At 36.2% G+C, this 24,454-nt stretch overlaps 1 protein-coding gene across 4 annotated transcripts in view; it reads left to right on the top strand.

Annotated features, from left to right (window-relative positions):
- The window catches only part of PLS1 (plastin 1), a 46,843-nt gene that overhangs the window by 9,412 nt on the left and 12,977 nt on the right, over positions 1–24,454 (top strand). For all 4 annotated transcript variants that reach the window (XR_003992499.1, XM_030493683.1, XM_030493686.1 and 1 more), the window contains exons 2-9: positions 13,594–13,702; positions 16,688–16,851; positions 17,351–17,480; positions 19,034–19,166; positions 20,104–20,185; positions 21,395–21,560; positions 21,655–21,797; positions 23,281–23,376. Coding sequence is in view for 3 of the 4 variants with exons in the window: in XM_030493683.1 (XP_030349543.1) it covers positions 13,633–13,702; positions 16,688–16,851; positions 17,351–17,480; positions 19,034–19,166; positions 20,104–20,185; positions 21,395–21,560; positions 21,655–21,797; positions 23,281–23,376 (984 nt within the window). In the remaining variant the exon portion in view is untranslated. The remainder of the gene's footprint in view (positions 1–13,593; positions 13,703–16,687; positions 16,852–17,350; positions 17,481–19,033; positions 19,167–20,103; positions 20,186–21,394; positions 21,561–21,654; positions 21,798–23,280; positions 23,377–24,454) is intronic.

A 24,454-nucleotide genomic window follows, 5' to 3' on the forward strand; every position in this document is an offset into this window, starting at 1 on the left:
ACCAATGAATAAAGAAAAACAAAAATAACCTATGAATTTTCCATGACACAAAATCCTGGCTTGCCTCTAGTATAGTTGCTGATCAGTCTAATCTTCTAATAATCTTTTGAACCATGTAGAGTTGAATGAGGAATTAGCAGGTGACAGAAGGCTGTACTGCCACTTGGTAATTAATGAAAACTGAAAAATACTCTGACAGCATGCATCTATTTAGTACTATTTAGTAGTTGCAATTAGCTGGAATATGAAGAATATGTGGATATGAACTGAGTTGCTGAGGGCAGGAGAATGAATGTGTGTTTGTATTGTTACTCTTAATGATCTTCACATGATTAACTTCTGGGGTGACCTTAAAACTAAGTTCATTAGTAAAAGCTAGCTTGTGGCTCTTGGCTGGAGTTTTAGTATTTGTAGCAAGCTGAGGTTTCAGACTACCAGAGAGCAGGCATATGGGAAGATCAAGGCAGTAGTTTTCTGGAGTGTTCCAGTTGTGTGGTTTTAAGATCTCTTCTGCCTTTAGGCTTCTTGTTCACAGACAGCTTTGTTCATAGTTTTGCTTTTTAAGTTATGTGCTAACTATATGTTATTTTCATGCTTGGAAGAGAATGGTTCATAATGTTCCAGTTGGTTTAAGAAAAAGATACTTTTCTGAAGTTACGAGTGCTGTAGAAGGATAAATTCCTTAGCAAAGAACACAGAGTACAGTATGTCTTGCCTCTCAAGCAGCACTGAATCTGAAAGTAATAGAGGCTTGGGACAAAACCTGACAGCCTTGAAAAAATATCAATGATATTGGAACAGATTAAGCAGTTGAAGGTGAGTACAATTTGATTGCAGTAGGTGGAATGCAAAATCCAGCAAACTGCACGACTGTGAAGCTTGTCACGTGAAATGGTAATTTGCTAATAGCAGCAGCAGAATTTGGCTATGAAATTGGCAATAACTGCTGTGCTAGAAGCTGGTAGATAGTGAAAAGCTGTGCCATTTGTTGTATTTTAATGTTTCTGATTACTTTTGTTTCCTTACTATAAATACTGAAGTGGAGATAACTTTGCAGCTACTTGACTTTAATAGCACTATCACTTTTAGAAAAGTACTAATTTAAATTGTCATTTAGAGGCAGACCAGAAGATGCTGAGTCAGTGACTTAGACAATATCATCAGTTCTCATTATGTGACCAAGTTTTCCATTAAAATTGAAGATGCTCAGTCAGTTTGTGGAGTTGACAAATTATGTGTGGATCTGTTTAATTTTAAAATAAAGCTCTAGTCCTTCCAGTTACAGAGAAAAGCTTGAAAAGTTGATTTTTATAATGATCTGTATCTGTGGAGTATCTGAAAACAAGACAGATGGAATTTCATAGGAGTACTTTTTAAATTTTTTTTTTGTTTGTTTAGGGTCTGATTTGTGATTGTTTTTGAAAATTTCAGGTTCTGACTATTGCTTCTGATTAGCTTTTCTGTTTAGTAATTAACTAGCAGTGCTATAGTTTAATAAAGAAGTACAAGAATAATTAAAGTATAACCTCCAATCTTGTTTGTGAAGTACTGGGACACCCAGAAAGACCCTTTGTCAAATGAGGATCATGTCAACACATCGTTAGCTCTGAGCATGATGTTTGCTTTGTGCACAAAGTTCTTATTGATGCAGATATTTCAATAAGAATTTCAGTATTTGTTTCCCAGTCTAGATACATATCAGAGAATATTTATAGGGGACTTTACTATAAAAATAATGCAATTTTTGTCACTGTAATTGCATGCTAACAAAAGCTGTGTGTGCAAAAACCTAAACAGAGAAAGAGATTATTTGTTGTTGTGTCCTTTAACTCACTCCCTTTTGCTGTTGTAAACTTGATATGTAATGTCAGCCTAGGCACGAAAGAGTGACTTAGAATGGAGTGCCTAAATGAACTTGCTTTTATTAGTGTAGCTTTTCCATTTATATGTTAGCATGGTTTGCTTTGATGAAATGTCACAGAGAAACCAAGTTTGGACTTTTAAAAAAAAAAATAAGAAATCTATTCTTCAGAGCAGTGACTGGTAATCAAAAGGGTTTACAACGAACTGTTTCCTAGTTTCTCATCAAATTTTCTATATGTTAACGACTGACTCTTTCTATCTAACATGCATTTGCATGGTGAAACTGCTGTGATGCTTGGACCTGAGGCATTCATCTTGCCACAATTTCTGGGTTTTTCATTCTGTGCTATGCTGGCTGTGGTGTTAGTTCAGCCCGTACTTTTTTTCCTTGCTTTTGGTGGCAGTATCTAAGGCACCAGCTTCCAGTGCTAATTGGAAGGCATGATCCTTGCCAACTCTGGCCTTCCAGAGACAGTGTCTTTGCCTTGTCAGTGGGGGGATGCATTCAGAAGTAATGCATAAGCAAAGATATTCATATGGGTAAAGATGACGGATATGGGGACAAGGTCAGTGAGGCAAAGGGTAACCTTGTAGAAGAGGAAGACCAGAACAGGTGCTTGATGTGAGCTTACAGAAGTTCTCCAGGAAGGAGGGTCTAGCACATCTGTGTGCTGGGAAGCCAAGTGTGCTGGAAGCCAAGTGAGCATAGGACATAGGTTTCAGTATAATAAACTGATTTTTTGGATAATATCAAGTAATCAGTCCAGAGGGCAAATGATATGGTTAGTGAGAGGAGATGAGAAAAGGTCATAGAAAATGAAAGTGTATTAAGTTGATTGAACTTGTTGAAAGAAAGACAGATCTGGTTTCTGTTCAAGGCTTCCTGGACCAGTGTAAGTGTTATGGTGTTTACACTTGTGAAGAAGTTTCTTTCCCCAAGTCACCTTAATCTCTCCTGAGCCCCATCCTAATTGTTAATACCTTGCTGGTTAATTTGAATGTAGCTCTGCAATCATGGATTACTTGAATTTAGACATTGCCATGTATAAAATGGAAAAGCAAGATTTTTGCTTTCAGAACAGTGCCTTTAAATGTCTAATGACATTCAAAAATCCAACTCGAGATTCTTGGATAAAAAGATGAGATAATGGGGCTTGCTTCCCTTTTGTTACCATTATTATTTTGAGTTACAGAGAACATTCTTAGTTGTGTTCTTAAGTTAAGGAAAGTGTGTTCATGCTTGATGTGAATAATATTTTTCATTGCAAAAACATGACTGTGAATAGAAGTAGACCTGATCATAACTATGTTATATATTTGAAGCACAGAAGTGAAAACAAGTCTGTCAACTGTAAGCCACACAGCTCTTGGAAATGGGCTGCAAGTTTCATGAGTTTTGTACCAGGACTTGTGAATTTCCTTTGTAAGCACTAGTTTTAACTGTATCAGTAAAAGGTAAAAATTATTCTAGTCTCTAGACAGGATGGTGGAAGCTAAAGCAACTCTAAAATGATTCACATTGGGAAGGTAAGTACCACACCCACCAAGATCACATGTATTAGAATCCTGGTGATTTCTACAACTGTACATTTTCTAATAGACTAATAGTCTAATAGACTCTGGGGTTTGCTCAACAAAGGGAAGGTTTTCTGCACGATCTTGTTTCTCCCAAGAGAATTCCCTAGTCCCACTTCTCCTGCCACTGTTTTTACCTATTCTTTCCTGTCCTTGTGTGCCATTAATGGCATGCAGGTTTTATTGCTGGATGCAAGAGTTTCTTACTGTAAAATCAAAATGTTAGCAAGTATTTCTGTGACTTCCCATGTGTGAAGTGAACTATGGAACTGAGATCTTGAGGAACCTTTCTGTTTACACTGACATTTGCATTTCTGTAGCAGCACTAAACAAGAACTGCTTTTATTTCTCTTGGGAGGAGTATCATTGAAGTTGCATTGTACTTGAGTTATATGTTTTTCAAGTTTTTCATGAGTTTATTTATAGTATGATTATTAGAGATGCTGAAAATCCGCAAATTCGGCTGGTTTCAGTTGAAGTTGCTGGAATACAACTGAAAAATTTGTCCTTAATAACTCAAGTACCTTAGCTGTGGTAATATCTGATAAAGTGCATTTTGAGCCTCTGAAAGATGTTCTGTACCTGAATGCAGAAATAACTCATCATCTTTAGACCAACTGTAAGACTTGCTTAGGGTGTTTCAGAGCTGAATTGCTAAAGATCCCAAGCACATCTTCCTAGATTCTTGTGTGCCTTCAGTCTCCAAGCTGTTTGCCTGCAGGTGTTGGCTCAAAAGTATTTAAATATCAAACAGGACCATCCTTTTCTGCTGTAGATTGTAGCAACTCTATTCTTGTTTATTTTATTTCCATGATGACATAAGCTGCTTCTATTCACAGGGAGCTTTGAAAACACTTCGAAGCGGAAACAGTCTCTTACTAGTGGATATTTACTGTATTTGTTAAACATTAAGTCCTTATGCCTTTTGTGTTCTTTTTCCTGATTAAATATTTATGTTGTTGAGGAATAATACAAATATTTAAAATATTTGAAACTGATCATGAAAGATGTTGAGATAGCATGAAAGGTAATCAAGATTTATGGTTTGAGTGTATTAAAATTCCTCCTATGCTTTCATTTTCATTATGTGTCTGCACTTCTCTTAACATATCTTGGATATCATGCATGCTGTTACTGAACCTTCACCAAGGCAAAGGTTGTGCATAATAAAACCAAGAACAAGTGCCACTTTAGTAGATTCACTATATCCAACCTTTACTTTGGAGCAGAGTTCTTTGAATTTAACTGTGTTAGAGATTCTATTGGGAAACTTTATTTTTGTGTCCCTTAATTTGTTGCTTATTGTGGCACAGTTGTTGAGTATTTTATACTGTATACTTTCATTCTGTATTCCCTAATTTATTGGAAAGATGATATATTTAAAATACATAAAATATGCAAATAGTTGAGAATACTTAATCTCAAAGTTTTCATCAAGTAAAATGGAAGCCCATCTGAAAACTGGGATGATTTTGCTTCAGATAAAGGGGTATATTGTTTTTGTAAACAGTCTAATTTTGTAGTCTGTGAAACAGAAGTGTTGTCTCTTATTAGGAGATCTATGAGAAAAATCTTGTCTCTCTATCTCCAATTCTGATTTGCCTGGTATTCTCAAGTCCCAAAGAAAAGCTGCTTGTTGTGTGGAAACAGCTTTATGCATATATTTTTCATCTGGAAATGGTTTGCTAACAGGTAGGGCAGGAGCCCAGGAAGCACGGTATTGCACAAATACAAATTAATTTCCTTGCTGTTCTATGTTACTTGCAGAAGTGATCTGACAACAACTAGTGTGTGTTATAAATGACTGTAGTTGTAAACATCAGGGTTAGAAAGCAGTAACTCATGCACACAGCTCTGCAGAACTAGTGGTATTGGCTTGTATCACCTCAGCATCCGAGTTTCACTCAGAATGTCACTGTTCCAGATTTGTTCTTGATGACATGCTTATTAATACCTCAGCTGCTTGTATTAAAGCAGGTCAGACATGGTCTGAGATAATCAGTTTGGGCAAATTCAGCCCAAAGCATTGGTGTAGCTAAACTGTAAGCAGGTGAAGTTTGCAGAATATTTCAGGAAAGATACTTCTATGATCTCTGCATGCAATAGCATTTTTTTCAAAGTTATGTTCCTAGAAGTTATGTTCCTTACCTATCCTTCTGGCATAGGTAAGGTTTCCATTGATGTTTTTATTTGGAGTGCTGAACGCAACAGTACAAAGCACAGGCAGTCTGAGATCCTCTTGAATGATGCATGTGAAGGAAACTACATGAAACTGATACTGCTGATGAATTTGCATGGCTATTCTGTATACTCAGCAGCCAAAGGAAGCTGTAAGCATTGTGTTTGAATGAAAAGGTATCTTTCTAAAGTAAACATGTATCTGCTCTTCACCCTGACTTAGGCCCCATGAAATTATTCTGTACTTAGACTATAGTAAGTGAAGTCAGATTAGGCCCATGACCAGTCTAACAGTTAGGTTCTCAGCTTAATGTTTTACTGTTTATTCTTGAGTCACCCATGTTTATCTTAAAGGCATAGAGGAAAATGTTGATTTTATTATTCACCAGAGTTACTGTACTATGTCGAATAAATTCCTATGGAGTGAATAATTAACTTCCTGTCTTCCTTACATAAGGTACATATTTCATGGGCACATAATTTATCACTGTCTGGTTTGATAGACTTCCTCTAGCAAAGATCAGTGCATACAGTTTTGGAAGAAGTTAAAAAAAAAAAAGCCAATTTTTCCCTCTTGAATTGTACCTTGTTCACTGCATAATGCTGTACGTAGAAGGCTGAGGAAAATTCCATGAATTATCAGTTTATACGATGAAGCATAACATTTTGTCATTGTTATTCTCTAACTTCTAGTAATTTTGATGGTCATAAATATATCCTGCTGTGTTTATAAGCCCAGGCTGAGAAACATACTCTCTTGACTCTTTAGAGTCAAGCTTTAGAACTGTGACTGTATGATGTTTAAAGAACTTTAATAATGGTACCTGATACCATAACTACACCCTGCCAGTCCTTTCGAAAATCAGCGATGTGCTTCAGCAGTTGTAATGTCTTTTTTGTATATACAGATATATGTATTCATATAGCTAATTACTTTGACCTTTCAGTGCTCTCCTGTTTAAAGGTTTAAAAGCATCCTCTTTGCTGCATAAGGAGTGGATCTGGTTTTGTATCTTTTTTCTGATAAGACCCAGTGCTTGTCATTTTACAGCTGTATTAGATTCTTTCCATGTTTAGAGGACTGGTCACAGGAATACTGTGTTTGGTTTTGGTCCTCACTATATTAAAAAGATGTCGACAGCCTGGAAAGGGTCCAGAGAAGGGCCACAAAGATAATCCAAGACTGGGAAGCCTGCTGCATGAGGAAAGGCTGAGAAAACTGGATTTGTTCAGCCTTGAGAATAGAAGGTTCAGGGGAGACATTATCACCATGTGCCAGTATTTAAAGGAGGCTATGAAGATGACGGAGATTGCCTTTTAACAAGGAGTCACATGGAAAAAGACGGGGTAATGGGTACAAGTTACTCCTGGGGAGATTCCACTTGGAGAGGAGGGAAATCTGTCCCAATGAGAACAGTCAGCCATTGGAATAATCTCCCCAGGGAAGTGGTGGATTTCCCAGTGTTGGACACTTTTAAGATTCAGCTGGATGGGGCACTGGGATATCTTGTCTAGACCATGCTTTTGCCAAGGAAGGTTGGACCAGATGATCCTCAAGGTTTTTTCCAGTCTGGTATTTATTCTGTGACTGTATTCCATAATCAAGGCTTCTTTTACTTTCGATAACAAAGTCTATTTCTCTCCCATTAATATCTCCTGCAGCTTTTTCACTGATATGGGAAAGATGAGCTGTCTTTCTGTATCTTATACCAATGTAAACTATACTAAAAAAATTATGAAGTCACTGAACCCTACTGATTATTCATTTTCTCATAAAGATTAATACTTATCATAGCAAGGTAAGTTAATCTCTACTTCTGTGTTATTACAGACCACCAGTGAAACATCTAAAATAATAGGTCCTTTCACGTTGTTAAAGGATTGATTTGCATGGCCCCTAATTATTTTTATATTTTGGGGTCAAGAATAATTTTGGCATACGTGAAAAGATATCTCAGTGTCTGGGGGGAGAGGACAGGATACACCAACCCAAACAGCGGACAGAGCAAACAAAAATCTGGGCAGTCGTATCATCTAGAAAAGATGTCAGAAACCTCTTTATGTGTATTTATGTAAAATTAATGTTCTGTATATCAATGGCAGTTAGTTCCATGGCTCAAATTTTTATTATATGCAAGTCTTTTCACTAATGTTTAATTAGTGTTTCATTAGTTAAAATACAGCAGCATTTTCTCTTCTTTCCTTACTGACTAAAAGCAACATCTGATGCGTATCCTTGTTTTAAAGTTCCTTTTAATGTTTTATACCTAATAATGCATTCTTGCCACATTGCAACAGGATAGAACTCCTAGTTCAACCTGGCAAGAGCTTAAAAGAGACTAACAGTGCACGCAGGCTAACCCGTTCCCACATGGGTTTAAAGAATCCAGATAAACTAACACAGGAATACGACAGGTTAAATTTATGGTTGGTTGGTTTTGAGCTTTTTTGCATTATAATCTATAGCTGTTTGATTAAAAGGCCAATAAGAGAAGGAGAATTTTCATGTTTTGTACATGTAGATAGTCTATGCTAATAACCAGCTGGTTATTGACATAAAAGCACAACCTGCATTTGCAAATTAAGCTAGTCAGGCTGTCATTAAAACCAACAGATTTAAGGATGAGGCAGCAATAGAGTGGTATTTGCAGCAGGGACAGAGGAGGTGTGTCCCTAATGCCAGACAAAAAGAACAGTGACAAAAGAAAATAAGCTCTTGAGTCAGCATTTGTAATGTCCATTGTTGTTGTGGAAGCAGCTGCGTGTGGAAACAAGGCAAATAGAATTTGAAATGAAGAGCTGGAAAAGGAATTGCCATTTGCCTGCAGGGATGGAGTAAACTATTGGGCCTGATGCCAATTAACTGGTCCTTTTTCTGATAGTTTTGGTAACAGGTCAGAAAAGCACCAGGAACTTTGTGGTTGCTCAGCCGCAGATACTCCTCTACACGCAAAGAAGTACCATGATGGCATCAACAGTAGTTTGTAGTTTGTGTCTGTATTGATATTGTATTGTATTGTTGGATATAGATATCTCTATTGTATTGTTGGATGTGGAACATTTCCAACACAAGGATACTCCAGTGAATTGTCTTCAGAGAGAAACAGCCTTCCAGGTATAGAAGGCAGGCTAGGGGTAGAGCCATGTTGTTAGTTCATGTTAAGCATATTGGCAAGGTCTGAAAAGAGGATCAAGGGCACTTTCTCAGCATAAAAAAATAGTGTTTGTACCTGCCATGTCCTGGGGCAGCAGGAGATGGTTTAATGTAAGCATAGACTATAGAAAATCCAAGTGTCATATGAACACTACCAGAGTAGAGAGAAATGTGTTCTCTGTAAATGAATACATCTTTCAGCAGGTAGTCATAGTTCCAACAGACACGTACCTTTGCAGACTTAATGTTAAATCTTGTCAGAATTGCCTGTGAACTGAGGCATCTTGGGCAGTGATAAACCTGTGTAAGGTATTTATTAGCTTAGATAGAAGGTCTCCCTTTATGTATTGAAATTGTCTGAAATGTCTGACTAGTTTAGGTGTTGTCTCTCCTCAAACTAGATCTCTCCTGAATGCCAGAACCGTGATTGCAGCACTTCTGCCATTTAATTGACCAGCTAATTTACCCTGTAATTATAGAATAGGGTATTTAAGACTGCCTCTTTAGAGCAGAGGTATTAGCTTTTTTTATCTGCTTCATTCAAGAACAGATGTTTCTACTGTGTTACTGAAATAATCAACGTCTTTGGAAATCAAAGACTGCTATTTTCTGAAAAAAGAATATGATGGAAAATCTGAATTATGAATCATAAAAGGGGAGGAGTGAAAGTAATTACATTGAAACTTCATAGAAATTGTTTTTGATAAAATCTGACTCATGGTATATGGTAAATAGTTGAAAACATTAACAGTATGACAAGTGGTGTTGCCTTTTGCACCTGCGTGTCTAAATATTTCACTTATGCTTTGACATGCTATGCTGTATCTGTATTTCAGAGGATTGTATTTTGGGGTTTTTTTCAGCTTCAGAGTCCTTTAAATTTCTTTAGTAATTGCGATTTAAATGTTTATTTTCTTACCCCAATTTTTCCACAGTTCATTATTTCTTTTTAATTGCCACATCTGGCTTCCTATGAAGGTACTTGCACTTCCAGAAGCATCTGTGTGTAAAGTAATTTCTTTCTGTATATATATTTTTAATTTTTCTTTTGAGTATGAAGACTGATACATGCTGCTAGTAAGCTTAGCAAAATGGATGAGTAGGATTTTAGTAGTTAAATGAGATCTAGTGACATGAAGGAAAAAGACTTAACTCGCTACCCACACTCAAGGCCATATCCTGTGTGACCCACAGGAACAGTCCCAGTGAAGACCCAGAAAATACCCTAATAAAGTAGACAAGACCTCATTAAATTAACCCACTGTTGTTTAAGAACTCTTTTTGTATAGCATCATGGAAGACAACTAAATCACTATGGAAACTTTGTATAGCATCATGGAAGAAAAGTGAACTACTGCCTTAAAAGAAGCAGAAGCATTTGCTGAGATGAGAAGCAGTTACATAGAGTCCATGACTTATTTTTCTCTGTTACACAGCAGTGTAAGCGTAGATGAATGAATGCATATGCTGCAGATAGGGCCCAAATAAATATTTTTACATTTGTACTTTGAGACTGTAGCCACATACTCTTGAGACAAAAATTTTCTTGTGTTTTCTAGAATGGTCTGGCAATACAGTTGCTAACTTAGAAGGTTTCACCACATCTCACGTTGTTTATTTTCCTTAAAACCATGACCCTCAGTTGAAGTTTGTTACATGAGAATCTCAACTTCCAAGTCATTTTCTTTTTGAAGAAAATGCCTATCTCTGGTTTCAGATAAGCACAAAGGTCAAAACAGACCCTAAAGATTAACCCTTCCCCCCCCCAAAAAAAAAGAGAAAAATAAAAAGTGTAAAAAATGTTCTTTAAAACCAACTCACTGTATTTTATAGTATTTTGAACAAATAGTTGCTTTTATTTTAGAATAGTATTTTGAAAAAATGTGGGAGTTAATCATTGCTAGCTCATGAATGTTGCTTGAGTCATTATGTATAAAGGTTTAGCTACATGTAGGATACCTTGTTCAGCACTTTTTTTTTAGCTCCAGAGACTTTTCCACTATTTCCTGCAGTGTACTTTTTTCGTTACAAACAGATCAAGAATTCTTAATGAATATTTCACAGTATATGGTAGTTCATTACCTCCCATACAGGGTTCTCTGACCACAGTAATAACAGTAGCAAAAAGGTTGTCTCATTGCCTCTTGTATTAGAAAATCAAAGGTAAAAAACTTAATTTTCATTTATGAAAATGCTGCTGAGGGAATCAACACCATCTTACTGAAAACTGCCTAGCAATCTAAACGTGTGCATAGTTACAGTTAAGAAGGATCTCTAAAAAGCTGATTTTTTCATTTAATAACTCTTAGTTGTTATTTGTATTCATATTCTATATAAGTGTATCATTCTGGGTTCAACAAAAGGCAGAATAATATGAGGAGGAATGCCGAAATACATAACTTTGGATTGGTAGGTTGGAGTAAAATTATCAGTCCCAATATCCTTGTCAAATTATACCCAAATCTCCATCCAGTAACATGCTTTCCAACATAGTATTCAAATATATTCAATAACTCTGTATCTTAAAAATTTTATATTTGTAAGTCAATTTGTAATCCAGATGGGGTTTTTTTGGTTTGTTTTTTGACAAGGTGTATCATCTCTCATTTTCTCCAGAGAGATAACACTGTAAATATGATGATATTAGAATATTTGACAGCCTTAGGCATTGGATACAGTTGGAGTCCACACTCTCTGCGTACCTGGAGGTGGCTACAGAAAAGGGCTGACCCTGTGCTCTTTGCTCCCCAAGCAAAGGAGGGCAACCTGTGAACTGCGCAAACCAGCAGGCCGTGCTGTACTTATTGTTTGCTCTCCTGTCATAGGTAGGCAGGGAGAGCCAATTTGTGATAGACAAAACATTCTACCCAGGTGCAGAATACATCGGTCTTTGGCATTACTAATACGGAACTTTGATGTCTTTCTCAGTGAAATAATCTACAGCAGTGATTTCACCACTTATAATTCTGAAATCAGGAGACACTTCAGTGGTTAATGTAGTGAGATAGTGATACACCGGTCTGTGGCTGAACACAGCTAATTTATTTTTGTCTTAAAAATGTTTTCACAAGAGAGCAAGTGTAACTCACATCAGTGATACTGTATGCACTCCTTGGTAAACCTCCAGGAAATCTGTCTCACTTGTTGGCACGATCCCCCAGCAAACTGCAGCTGATATAGTGCCCTGCTGCCTATTCTCATGTGCTGGTGACCCATGCAATTGCTTCATTTATATTTTTCTTATTGTCAGATAGTCAAGGATTGAAAGAAAACTGATGCAGCTAGAATGGGAAAGAAATTATTTTCTAACAAATTCAGATTGCTAATGTTTAATCTCCTTATTCTGAACCAAATTCTGGTTCTATCATTACAGTCTTGCAGCTGACCTTAGAGGGATCCTGTTGTTGCAGGTGTTGTGCAGCTGTGTAGTCTGCACAAAAAAGGGGCAGTCTTGCAGTGGGAAAGTTTGTAACCTGCTTAGTCAGGACATGCAAAGGTGGGAAACAGAGGTACAGTCTTGCCCAAGGGCCTCCAGCAGGTCCACAGTAAAATCAATTGTTGAATTCATGTTTCCTCTTCCAGTGTCTCATCCAGTGGGTAACAGTATAGTTCTGTTGGTAAGCACAATTCTGGGGGAAGAAGCAGCTGCATATAGCAGATGTGAATATAATTATTATGAACAAATAATAATCTGGCCATTAGAGAAATATTTTTCTTGCTCTAAAGCAGAAACACTATACCAGAGCAACTAAACCAGAACCAAAAACAAATGCAAGTTTAGGACAACTTAGAAAATACTTATGTAAGGTGGATATTTTGCCACTTTTGGCTTATAAAAGTAAAGCCAAGACAAAACTTGTATTTCATGGTAGGCACAGCACAACCTGTAGCAGATTGTGCTCTCCACAGCCAAGTGCTGCTCAGAGCTTAGCACATGCAGACACATGCTGCCCTATGCTGACTCTGTGTGTGCCGATGGCATGTGCACAGTGGGAAATGGCAAATACAAGCTTGCGTATTGAGACAATTGTGTGTGACTTATTTACAGATTTGTACTTACTAACAAGGGTCCTGTTAAGGGTTCTAGTAAAGCTTTGATAGGAGGAAACGGACAAGGATCCATCATGGGGGTTTAATCACCCTTGCAAAAGTGCCTGCAATTTTGTTTTGCCTTTTTGTGGAGGTGAGTAGAGAAAGTAGATTCACATTGAGACTCCAATCTTTGTGCTCAGGAAAAGCTTTTATTTGGCTTTTTGACAGTGTTATGAGACAACGAGCTTGTCAGAAGAGCAGAGTAAAGATCAGGAGGTGGTAGCTTCTGCAGCAGCTGAAGAAAGGCTCATCAGTGTTTAGGCACTGACTATAAGGAGGTAATTGAAAGTGTCCCAATGAGGTTTACCACTGTGCAAATATTGGAGTGCTCTGTGGTTTGCATGCCTAGATCCTAGCACTAACCACTCATGGCAATGATACTGCATTGCACTTTGAAATAAATTTTTCTAAAAATTGTTTGTTGAAATGAAAGGTAATTTTAATGTTGGAAAACCACTTAAGCAGTGGAGGTGGATTGCTGGTCAGTGCTTATTCTATGCAAATGAAAACATCAAGTGTATGAAAACGGGTGCTGCTATTGTGAATTCTCAGTCACTATAGTGAAACAATATGCTAGGTGTTTGTACTTTGAAGTGTTGTTTGTAATGTTTTAAGTGTGCCAAGCCTGGAAATATCATGCAGCTCTGGTACTTTGTATTGAGAAGGTCATTACTTACATTAATATGTGCTTGGAATTAAAGCTTTATATATTTCCTGTTTATTATTATTAGGTATAAGCAATTGAAGACAACACTTCTTGCTGTCCAGAGATGGAAAACAACATAACTACTATCTCTCGTGAAGAGCTTGAAGAGTTAAGAGAAGCATTCAGTAAAATAGGTATGTTTTACATAAAAAAATAATAAGGATGCAATTAACATTTCAAAGCCATGTAGGGTTTGTGGAAGAAATCTTTATGGATCACTTCGTTTTGAGAGGGCTGTATTTTTCTTCTATGTTGCCAGCAATATCTAAGAAAATAAGAATGTTTATGTAAACTCCCTAATTTTCACTGAAACTGTGTGTGTGTGTGTTAATTTATTTCAACTTCAGCAATGAAAACAGATACATTTTCTTGCTCGGCAGTTGCATTATTTGTGCCATTGTATATGTAGTATGATAGGTCTCAAAATTAATTTTTTTTAACTTCTTAGATCTTAAAAACAAAGTTTGATTAAACTTCATGTTAAATTACTGACACTTTGGTTTTGCTTTACTTGCATGCTTTGAACTAGTAATTTTTTATTTATTGAATGAATTGGATTTTACATTTGAAAGTAAGCTAATCTTGGAGATTTTTTGATCTTGCTTTTGTAGCTAGCAGATGTGAATATGTAACTGTACAATTTCATATGCTTGACAGGATGTTTGCAGATTAATCGGAGAGTAAACAGAAAGAGTGAGAAATTATATAGCTAGTAACCCTTATTTCCAGATTGCAATACCATTGTGAATGCTGAAGTTCATGTCTGCTTTATTTCTTATTTGCTGCAGTTCTGAAGGGGTGATGTGTAACTGTGCAGCTCAGCAAATCAGACAAACGTATTTATAATCATTCATAATGGGACAACAGGGTTGCTTTAGGCAAGAAGGCTTAAATATTAGCATCCAGTTTGGTAAAGAGACTATTGGGCAGCTGTATGTTAGAGGTCTTTAAGACTGTAAGTAGTGTGGAAAAGCTGAAGAGGATTAGTCAGTTTCTGTCAGTACAGGTATCACGTGGTGCCCAGTAGAGAGTCAGAAAGCTTAACACAAAAAGAGTCAACTTTTCTTCATGACAAATACTAAAACCATGAACCTGTTGACTCAGGATGTTGTTCAGACCAAGAATATAAATGTTAAAGGAATAAGATGCAATCGCAGAAGACAATTCATGAGTTGCTACTAAACAATCATCTTGACAGTCTGTAGCTCAAGAATTCTATAGCCTGTAGGATCTGGAAAGACAGAGCATATTAAAGAGCACTGTATGCATGTATTAATCTACGGTGAGGTGTTAGGATAGGTAGTACTCACTGGTGTTGTCTGACAGCTTTTCTATTTGTTTGGTTTTCACCATCTGCACTACTTCTTTTTCTCCCTTTCCTTTCTGCATGTTTTCAAGTTTCTTCTAAGAATTGTCTGTACTGCTCCTACTCACTGACATTTTCTTCCTCACTGTATTATGCTTTCTGTAAAATAGAAAAATTAAGCATCATTAGCATTTTTCTTTTCTCATTTTTACATTTACAATGTCTTTGTGGATAAATTGCTTGCAGCTATATTGGCAAACTGAGAGAAAATGCATCTATTTAACTCTCTTCTTGTCATCATGGAAACTTAGCTTCTGTGAAAGATGAACCTAGAGAAATAAAATAGCCGGTAATCTGAGTGAGCTCTTGAGCATGTCCTCTGTTTTTTTAGATGATCCCTCTTAGTGTGTGTGTTGTTACATGTCTGCAAGCCATACAGCAGATTGATTAATACATTTGCAGACATGAAGCTTTTCTGTGTAGTGATTTATGAGTTGTTGGTAGTATCGAAAACAGAAAGAGGCGCTTTTGCTTTTTTTTTTTTTTTTTCCTTTAACAGGTGGTGTTAGCCTCTTTGTCAGCAGTGAAATGTGGCTGCCTTACGAAGCAGTACAGAAGCTACTTAGTGTAGTATGGATTACAGGGAAATGACCATATAGCAATCAGTTATGACTAGAGATGAAAGCATGTTTCTCTGCTTGCCCTTCTGTAATGTGATGTGTACTCATCCACTCTGATAGTATTGGCTGAGTCTGATACTAGAGCCAACGTGGAGAGGTCTTTTAACTAGTAAACCAAAGAAACCAAAAATGAGAGCACCTTGACAAGTCAGAAAAGCAGCCACATAGTCTTGCTTCTGTTTCTGACTCCTTGTGTTACTTGTGGAATTCTTTTAAATTACTTATCTTAGATGCATCATTTGTAGAACTGGGAAAACAATATTTTTATTTTTCAAGAGCTTTAGTATGATCCTGAAAGAGATTGAAAATTTCTATCAAACTTGGAAAATATTAGCATTAAATATATAAAATTATGGCATTATATCCAGCATTATTTATGCTGGATGTGATTTCTTGTATTTGATTAAGCTTCATCTATATGATGCTTTTCTGCTTTTAAAAGTACTGCTCTCCTTTGCCTAGACATTGCACTACAGGCACAGGTAAGGCTTTTTTAATGAACATTCTCACATTCTGCTTGTATAGATATGTGTGCACATGTATATGGAAATATGCATAAATATAAAAAATAGGAATAGTTAATGAATCAAACACATTTTATCTTATATTGGATGAAAACATATTATAGGTTTTTAAAATGATTCTTTAGTATACTAAGACAAGAATTCAAGACAGCTTTCTGCACACAGATTGGCCCATAGGGGAAGTACGAAGGGTATCTTCATGATTTCTTCTGTGCTGCTGTGTTATTAATTATAACACAAATTATACTGAACCTTTTAAATTTTTTTTTTTTTTTATGTGATACAGCCATTCATTTCCACAATTGTGGAGCTATACCATACTCCTTGTTGGAAAAAGCATTCTGATACTTTGCTGTATATGGACATTCCTGACTTGGTCTTGGGAGCCAAGTGTAAGTGAAGGTGGTGGTACAAATTGCTCCCAACATAGCTAGTTAACAGATTAAGGAAGGTTACCTTTAATAAATAGATACAGATCATCCCAGATTTATTCTTCACAGGTAAGCCTAACCACATCAAAAGTTCTGAAGAACAGAAAATGTCTATCAGACAGTAGTATAAGAAACAAAATACATAAGTATAAAAATAACTTGTGCTTTCATTTTACAGACATTGACAATAGTGGGTATGTCAGTGATTATGAGCTTCAAGACCTGTTTAAAGAAGCAAGTGTGCCCTTGCCCGGTTACAAAGTCCGTGAGATTGTAGAAAAAATCATTGCAGTAACAGATACCAACAAGGATGGGAGAATTGGCTTTGAAGAATTTGTCTCCGTAAGACATTCCATTTGGATGTTCCTCTACTGTCTGATATCTGCTGATAAGGAGGCTAGAAAACTGAAATAAGTGGTACAACTAAGTAATATTTTGATACAAATAACTAATATTTTGAGAATAATATGGGGAAGAAAGATGCTATAGTTGTTCAAAATTTGTGTATCTTTAGTTGTTTTCTTCAGTTCACCAAAATATCTGTGGAAAAAATGTGTAGATTGTTGAATGTCTACTTTTTTTAGGTAGCATGGCTTAGTAAAGGTAGCACTTAAGGTACTCACTGAGAAATAATATTAGATATCCAGTATACAAGTTTTATGAAGGGATTTAAACTGGTTTTACCCATACATTAAACCTTTTTCCAGAACAGAAGTAAATGTAAGTAAAAAAGAAAGGCAGCCAGGTTAACTACTGACTTTAGAGTATGTATATGAGTTAGCACTTGGTTATTTGAAGGTGTGATCAATCATGAAATGCTTTCTATTTTTTTTTATTTCAGATAATTCAGGAATTGAAAAGTAAAGATGTTAGCAAATCTTTCCGAAAAACAATAAACAAAAAGCAAGGTATTACAGCAATTGGAGGAACATCAGCAATATCTAGTGAAGGGACACAACACTCTTATTCAGGTAAGAAAAAATTAAACATAAGCAGCTTTTGCATGGAGGAAGACTCTTTACATTTGCACTATAGCTGAAGAAAATAAAGCAAACCTGGAAGATGTTGCTGTTGAAAGCAAATTAAGACAGAGAAAGTATGTGGAGATGGACAAATGTGGGTGGTAGTTTATTAAGACGTGGGCTGTTCAGTTGTTGCTAGTCTCATGCTGCACTCAGAAGTGAATTAGGCATCTTTGCAAGAATGAAAAATAAAAGCAAGGACTGACAGCATGTGGCTAAGGGCAGGGGGCCCTGTGGCATACTTCTAGTAAAGCTAGTCAAGTCTTTGGCCAAAACCCACATATCCTTTCCGGATGGAAGGGGCCTCCTCAACTCTCTGTGCCCTTACAGAGTTCTTCACTCCCATATGATTTTTCACAGCCTATCTCCACACTTGAGAAGTTGCTTTTAATATTTAATCTCTGTTTCTTTCTACCTCCCACTGCTGCATGTCATTTAAGTTGGTAATTGTGCCTAATTGCATTGCAGCTCCCAGTCACAATGTTAACACCTTCCAAGATCATATTGCAGTAAGCAACATTGCAACTTATTTGATTGACCCGAGTCTGGGATTTGTTGTGGTTCCAGAAGTGGTTTAAGATTCTTTGTATGAGGAAGATTCACTTCAGCTACCTCAAGGTGGTGATACCCTCTGTCTCGGTATTGTTGTTATAGCACCACCTGCACTTGGTGTATCCCCAAAGCAGGGGATATATTCCATCTCAATGGATGTCTCTAGGGTGACACCATCAGAGCTAATCATTTAGACTCTTTCATTTTTAGTGGAGAGAAACTGACCTCACTAGAAGTGCAAGTCATCTGACCTGGCTTCATCAACATCTAGACTAGCATGCACTAGAATTTCACATTTCTTCCCACTAACAATGAAAGAAGTGTAATGAGTCAGGTGTAGGTACCTGTCTTGTATGTTTCATGAGGTGAGGTGACTACCACCTGCACTCTCTGGGAATTTGAATACAGATACTTGATTGATTGTTGTCCCAGTAAGCATTCCTAGTTACATACTAATAAATTCTGCACTAAATATGACAGAATTTCAAGCAGAGGTACTAAACTTTTTCAGTTTCTCAAAGCTAAATACAGCACAGTAATCCAGATGATAGTCTCAAAAATATTGCCAGTCTCTGAAGTCGCAGTAGAAGGCAAAATGAAATGCTGTACAGATGTGCACTTCAGATTGCAAATTTCCCTCTTTTCATTGTATTTGCTGAGAAACTGAATTCCAAGTCAGTCATGACGACACTTTCCCCATTACATCACTATGATTTTTATGTTGTCCTTCAGAAAATCACCAGAGGTTTAGAGAGAAAGCGTAGGAGAAATCTGTCTGTATTTGCTGGGTTTTTTGCATTCTTTCTCACTTGTCTGATTCTTTCAATAACTGGCCCCTGTGAAACTAAGAGGGTTTGTTGCAGGGGAGCCTCTTTGACCAAGTCTGATATTTAGTAGTATGTGTTAGTGGAAATGACAATAGATCTTTTAATGTTGTTTCTCTTTTTCAGAGGAAGAAAAAGTTGCTTTTGTTAATTGGATAAATAAAGCTTTACAAGATGACCCAGACTGTAAGCACCTCCTACCTATGAACCCATCAGATGCCAGTCTTTTTAAATCCCTTGCAGATGGCATCCTACTTTGGTGAGTCCAGGGCTGTGAGAAAGGAAAGAAATTTATCTCAAAGGTTAAATGCTGGTCACAGTGACCTGAATTAGAAAACTTCTGACAGGCTTTAACATCAAGACTCAACTCTTCAATTTTTCAACCAGTGTTGAAATGGGGAAAATCTGTTTGTGGATAGAAATGTTATTTTTAGCAAGTTTTTATGTGACTCTGTGCATGCATTACAGAAGTGGGTTTCCACTTCAGACCCATAATTATGCGTGCAAGATATAGGCAGGCTCTTTATAAAGGAGATAATTATACAGTTCATATATTCATTAGCTGAAATAATTAGAAAACTTTGTATTTCAAATATTTTAAGAAGTGTAGTTACTAAATCATAGGATGGGAGGAACAAAAATCCAAGTTAAATTTATGGCAAAACAGAGGGCACAGAGTAGGTCCCTTAACTTTAGTCTGCTGTAACTTTCTAGTTACTTGAAGTAAACTAATAGTACTTATTCATACACTGTGATAACACGGGATTAGCATATTAGTATTGACATGATTTAGTCTGAGATCCTTCTAAATGCAAGATATTATAGAAGTGCAAGATACTATCAAAATGCAATTCAGAAATATATTGATTATATCAAAGATTTTTACTAGAGATTATTTAACTGACTTTACAATTTCAATCTCCTCAAGAACCTATTTCGACGGCACAGACATACTCTCTTGCTTAAGTGTCGAACCCTCAATTGCTCAAGTTTCTTATAATTACATATTATCTGAGGGTTTCTGGATGAATGTGCGATTATTTAATAGGGAAACGAGATTTAGAGGATGAGGTTTTGGTATTTTTTCCTTTTGTCAGAAATACTTGCAGATAATTTAAAGTGTTAGGCATTTATAATCAAATAATATATTTTCTGAGAAATGAAAGTTTGAATAAACTCTGACTTTTGTTCCTTAGCAAAATGATCAACTTTTCACAACCAGATACAATTGATGAAAGGGCTATTAATAAGAAGAAACTCACTCCTTTCACTATTTCTGTAAGTACTGCATAGATAGAAACTTGCTACAAATTAAAAATCAAAATATTTTTCTATAGCTTTATTTTAATGACAGGTCTAGTGGAGGAAAAAAAAGTCATATGTATTAAAAAAATGCCAAAGCATGAAATTGTATTTTCTAATAACCTGATGATTTCTCCTATTTCTTAGATGATATACATGGGAAGTTGTATTTTTCATGCTTCCCTATTCGCTATTCTTGTTTTGCTTTAGCAAGTATCTCAAGAAAGTAATTTTAGACTTCTGAGTGGATCCTCAGGTCATATTTTAGGGAACTACATCCATAAGTTACCAGCCTAATGAGGGGGGAAAAAAACCAACACCCCAAACAACAAAAAAATCCTCATTAAAAACTTCAGTTAATCAGCAGGCTTTTCATTTCAGGCTGTGACATTTAAAATATGACAAGTAAAAACACACCATGTTGTAAATCCTCCGAGTGAGTTTTGTAAGCTGTGTTTAGTCAAAGAAAATGTGTCAGCAAAGATGGTATTACATGTGTTTGTTGTCTCTGTAGATAGTTAAAATATTACACAAGAAAATAGTAATATTTTCAAAAGCTGACAGTTTTGTTTTTTTTTTCTTGGAATGTTTAATCTGTGACAATTACTAGCTTTACTTTCAGTGTCAAGGTGTTGAATTGCCATAATTTTCTTACACTGTCTGTTCAATAACAGTTTAACAGTTGCTTGAATAAATGTGTCAGCCTGTGTAAGGTCAAGATGGGATGACAGTGATGTCAGTAGCCTTGTGCACAGGGCAGAATTCCATATAGGCATGTTTTTCCGCAGGATCAAGCCCCTGATATTTTGAGCAATATTGTTTAATTGTATATGTAATACTTTGGAATTACAAAAAATATTTTGATTAGAGTATTCCTCAGCAATCCAAGCTGCGGAAGATGGTCCATAATTTTTTGGTGGGTCCATGTTAAACACTGTCAATAATGTTTTCCATTAAATTTTTATTAGATACGTGGTGGTTCATAAAAAATCTCCAGAGTGCAGTTTTCCACTGGGAACTGTTGAATTAATGCATTATTTCTTGTAACTTCTGAATCTTACAAAACAGAATATGAGTAAATTTACTAAGAATTACAACCTCATATGTTTGTTGTTTGGTTGGTTTGGTTTTTGGTTGTTTTTTGGGTTGTGGTTTTTTTTTGTTAAACAATTATATTCCAAATAGGAAAACCTAAACCTGGCTCTGAACTCAGCATCTGCTATTGGCTGTACGGTTGTCAATATTGGATCACAAGATTTGCAAGAAGGAAAACCACACTTGGTATTAGGACTGTTGTGGCAGATCATTAAAGTTGGTCTTTTTGCTGATATTGAGATCTCTAGAAATGAAGGTAAGAGGAATGCTGGGTATAGCAATGTTGGCAATTTGAATTAACTGAGACCGCAATAGCAGTGATTTTGGCTTTCTTTCAAACTTGCTTTTAGCTCTTATCACCTTGTTAAATAAAGGGGAAGAACTAGATCAGTTAATGAAGCTTTCCCCAGAAGAGCTCTTGCTACGCTGGGTGAACTACCATCTGGCCAATGCAGGGTGGCAGAAAATAAATAACTTCAGTCAAGACATTAAGGTATGTGGTTATTCACTCTGAAAATTTAACATAATGTTATTTAAACATACTATGCATGGAAAAAAATTAGCCAGAAGTATTTAGAAAAATAGTAGTCATCTGCTTTTTCTGGCTATAGGTTCATCCCGCATTTTTCAACACTAGAAAAGCATTATTCTGATTACTTATATTCTATTCAGTTGCTCATACCACATATTACCACATCACAGTGCAAAGCAAACATTTCTGATGAGCTTATATTCAGGGAAGTTCTAATGCTCTAAGATTTATTTAGGAGAATTTTCACTACCTTATTAATTATCTTTTTCCTGTCCATCCTTCCCTGCTCTTGGGTCTGCAGAAACCCATCTTTTCTTTCTTTCGTTGTTTTAAAGAAGTGGTGTACAGCTTTCAATCTCATCCAGATGCGTATTTGCTAATGGTGATTGCCCTTTGCACCTAGCATTCTGCAGAAGAGTAGGAAACCTCTTGAGGAACGAACTTTTTCAGAGGTCTGTCTGGAGTAACTACTGATTCTTGATCCAAGGAGAGAGCAGCTCCCCTTAATCACTGTGCTTAGCTGGTATGCCAATATAGTGACACGAGGGGACTGAAAGGCATACTGGTTTCTTGGGGCAGGTGGCAGATCTGCATAATTCTTCTCTCTTCTTTAGCCTTTCTGCATAAGGTATACAGAGTAATGTACTTAGTCCACTTGAAGAGAGAAAACCCCAACTTTTTAAAACTAAGAGCAAAGGAGGAGGATTCCCTAAGGTGATAACACCTCTTCAATGAAGAAAATCATATCATTAATTACTAGTTTTAACTCTTCAAATGCCACCAAGGCGGCTATTATTAAAGCAAACCTTTAACTAGGGTTTTATATGAAAACTGCTACTATGGTAAAAATATTACATGCTATTTGAGAGGCATTAAATACTGCTAAAACTATCAGAGTTTTGTTTTATTTTCCTGGTTTCTTGGGGGGGGGGGGAGGGGGGCTAACATAAGCATACTGAAAACTGCATCAAATAAATTGCTTTTGTCACTATAGATTCATCCTAAAAGAATCAACTTTGCTCTCCATTTTTAATTCCAATTGCCTCATCAATTAAGAAAGAAATTTTTATAAAACTATCTAATTGAAAATGATAGTGAGGGAATGAAATACCAACAGTGAAAATAAGATCCATATTGGAGGGTTTTTTTTGTGGGTAACCTACACAAATTTGCCTTAAATATCTTAATTACAGCTGTCTAGTTCATATCCAGCAAAATAAATTTAACTAAAATTGCACAGAATAATTAGTTACCTGGCTGAATAAGTTCCATGTGAAATAGCGTAATAAAATGGCTGCATGACCTCATCCATATTTACTGAAATTAGGGTGCCATGTTTTTTACTTCTATAGCTTTTGAACTGGAGTAGAAGAGCAGTAAATTATTATTAAAGTCTACATGCTTGCTTTTTTTATTTTTTTATATATATTACTGCTTATTTTAGGATTCAAGAGCATACTACCATCTGTTAGATCAGATTGCACCCAAAGGAGGTGGCCTTGATGAATTGCCCATTAAAATTGACTTTTCAGGATTTCATGTGAGTATCCAGAAACATAAACTGCAGTTATCTGAGACGTGTTTGTTCGTATCCAATGTGTTGGTTACAAGGCTGTCCCAGAATCCTCTTTTGTTTTGTAAAGCATACAAAAACTTAGTCAGATTCCTCAATGTCACAAAAGCTCAAATGGGTGAAAACTTAAGTAAAGTTCTAGAGCGCTGCTGAAACAGGATAATGTATCCTACAGTCTAAAATTTGGAGCAATGTGTTACTTGGAGTAGCGTCTAACTTTTTTATTTTCAGTTGAGTCCTTCAGCACGAATATTACAACATCCTGATCAGTTCTGCTCTTCTGGAATTCAGACAAAGAAAAAGAGTAGACTTCACAAACCTTGTGATCCTTCCTCAAACCAAATAGCATTCAGAAATAACATGTGAGCCCTTCCAATAACCAGCAGGGAAGTGTGGCATCCCTCAAGCTTTAAGTTGTAAAGGCGTAGAGGGTCTAAAACCAGCCTAGGTAGATATGAAAACACTTTTCTCTAAGCTGCTACGTAATGCGCCTTTTGAAGGATTATTCTGAGAATGCATTTGGTGCAAAATTGAACTCTCTGCATGACACAGATATCTATATTTCAATCAGAATCTTAAGTAGAATCTCATTATTCATTATAATAATGAAAACATGCAAAATTATGTTTGCTTACAAGCTACAGTTCTCTCAAACTCATTCATGAGGAGAGCTGTTTTGTTTCTTTGCTTTTGTTTCTTGGGTGGGTTTGGGTTGGTTTTCTGTTTGTTTGTTGTTTTGTGTTTTTGGTTTTTTTGTTGTGGTTTTTTTTTTTTTTGTTTGTTTGTTTTTTTTTTTAATGAAAAAGGATAGTAGTTAGTTTTTTCCATGTAATTTCCTACAGCTCATGTGATCATGTTCTGTAATGGGTTATAAATCAATTATCAATAACATGTAACAACTTGTTTTAGAGGAAGTTCCTGGTTGAGTGCACCTATACTGAAGTACTGACTGTACTCAGTTCTAACAGTGATTCAACTACAAACTTATTTACCCTTAAATAGTAACTCTTAGTGTTATGGAGATTAGAGGCAAAAAGTATATGCT

Source organism: Strigops habroptila, chromosome 8 (genome assembly GCF_004027225.2).
Source record: "Strigops habroptila isolate Jane chromosome 8, bStrHab1.2.pri, whole genome shotgun sequence".
Classification (NCBI taxonomy): Eukaryota; Metazoa; Chordata; class Aves; order Psittaciformes; family Psittacidae; genus Strigops; species Strigops habroptila.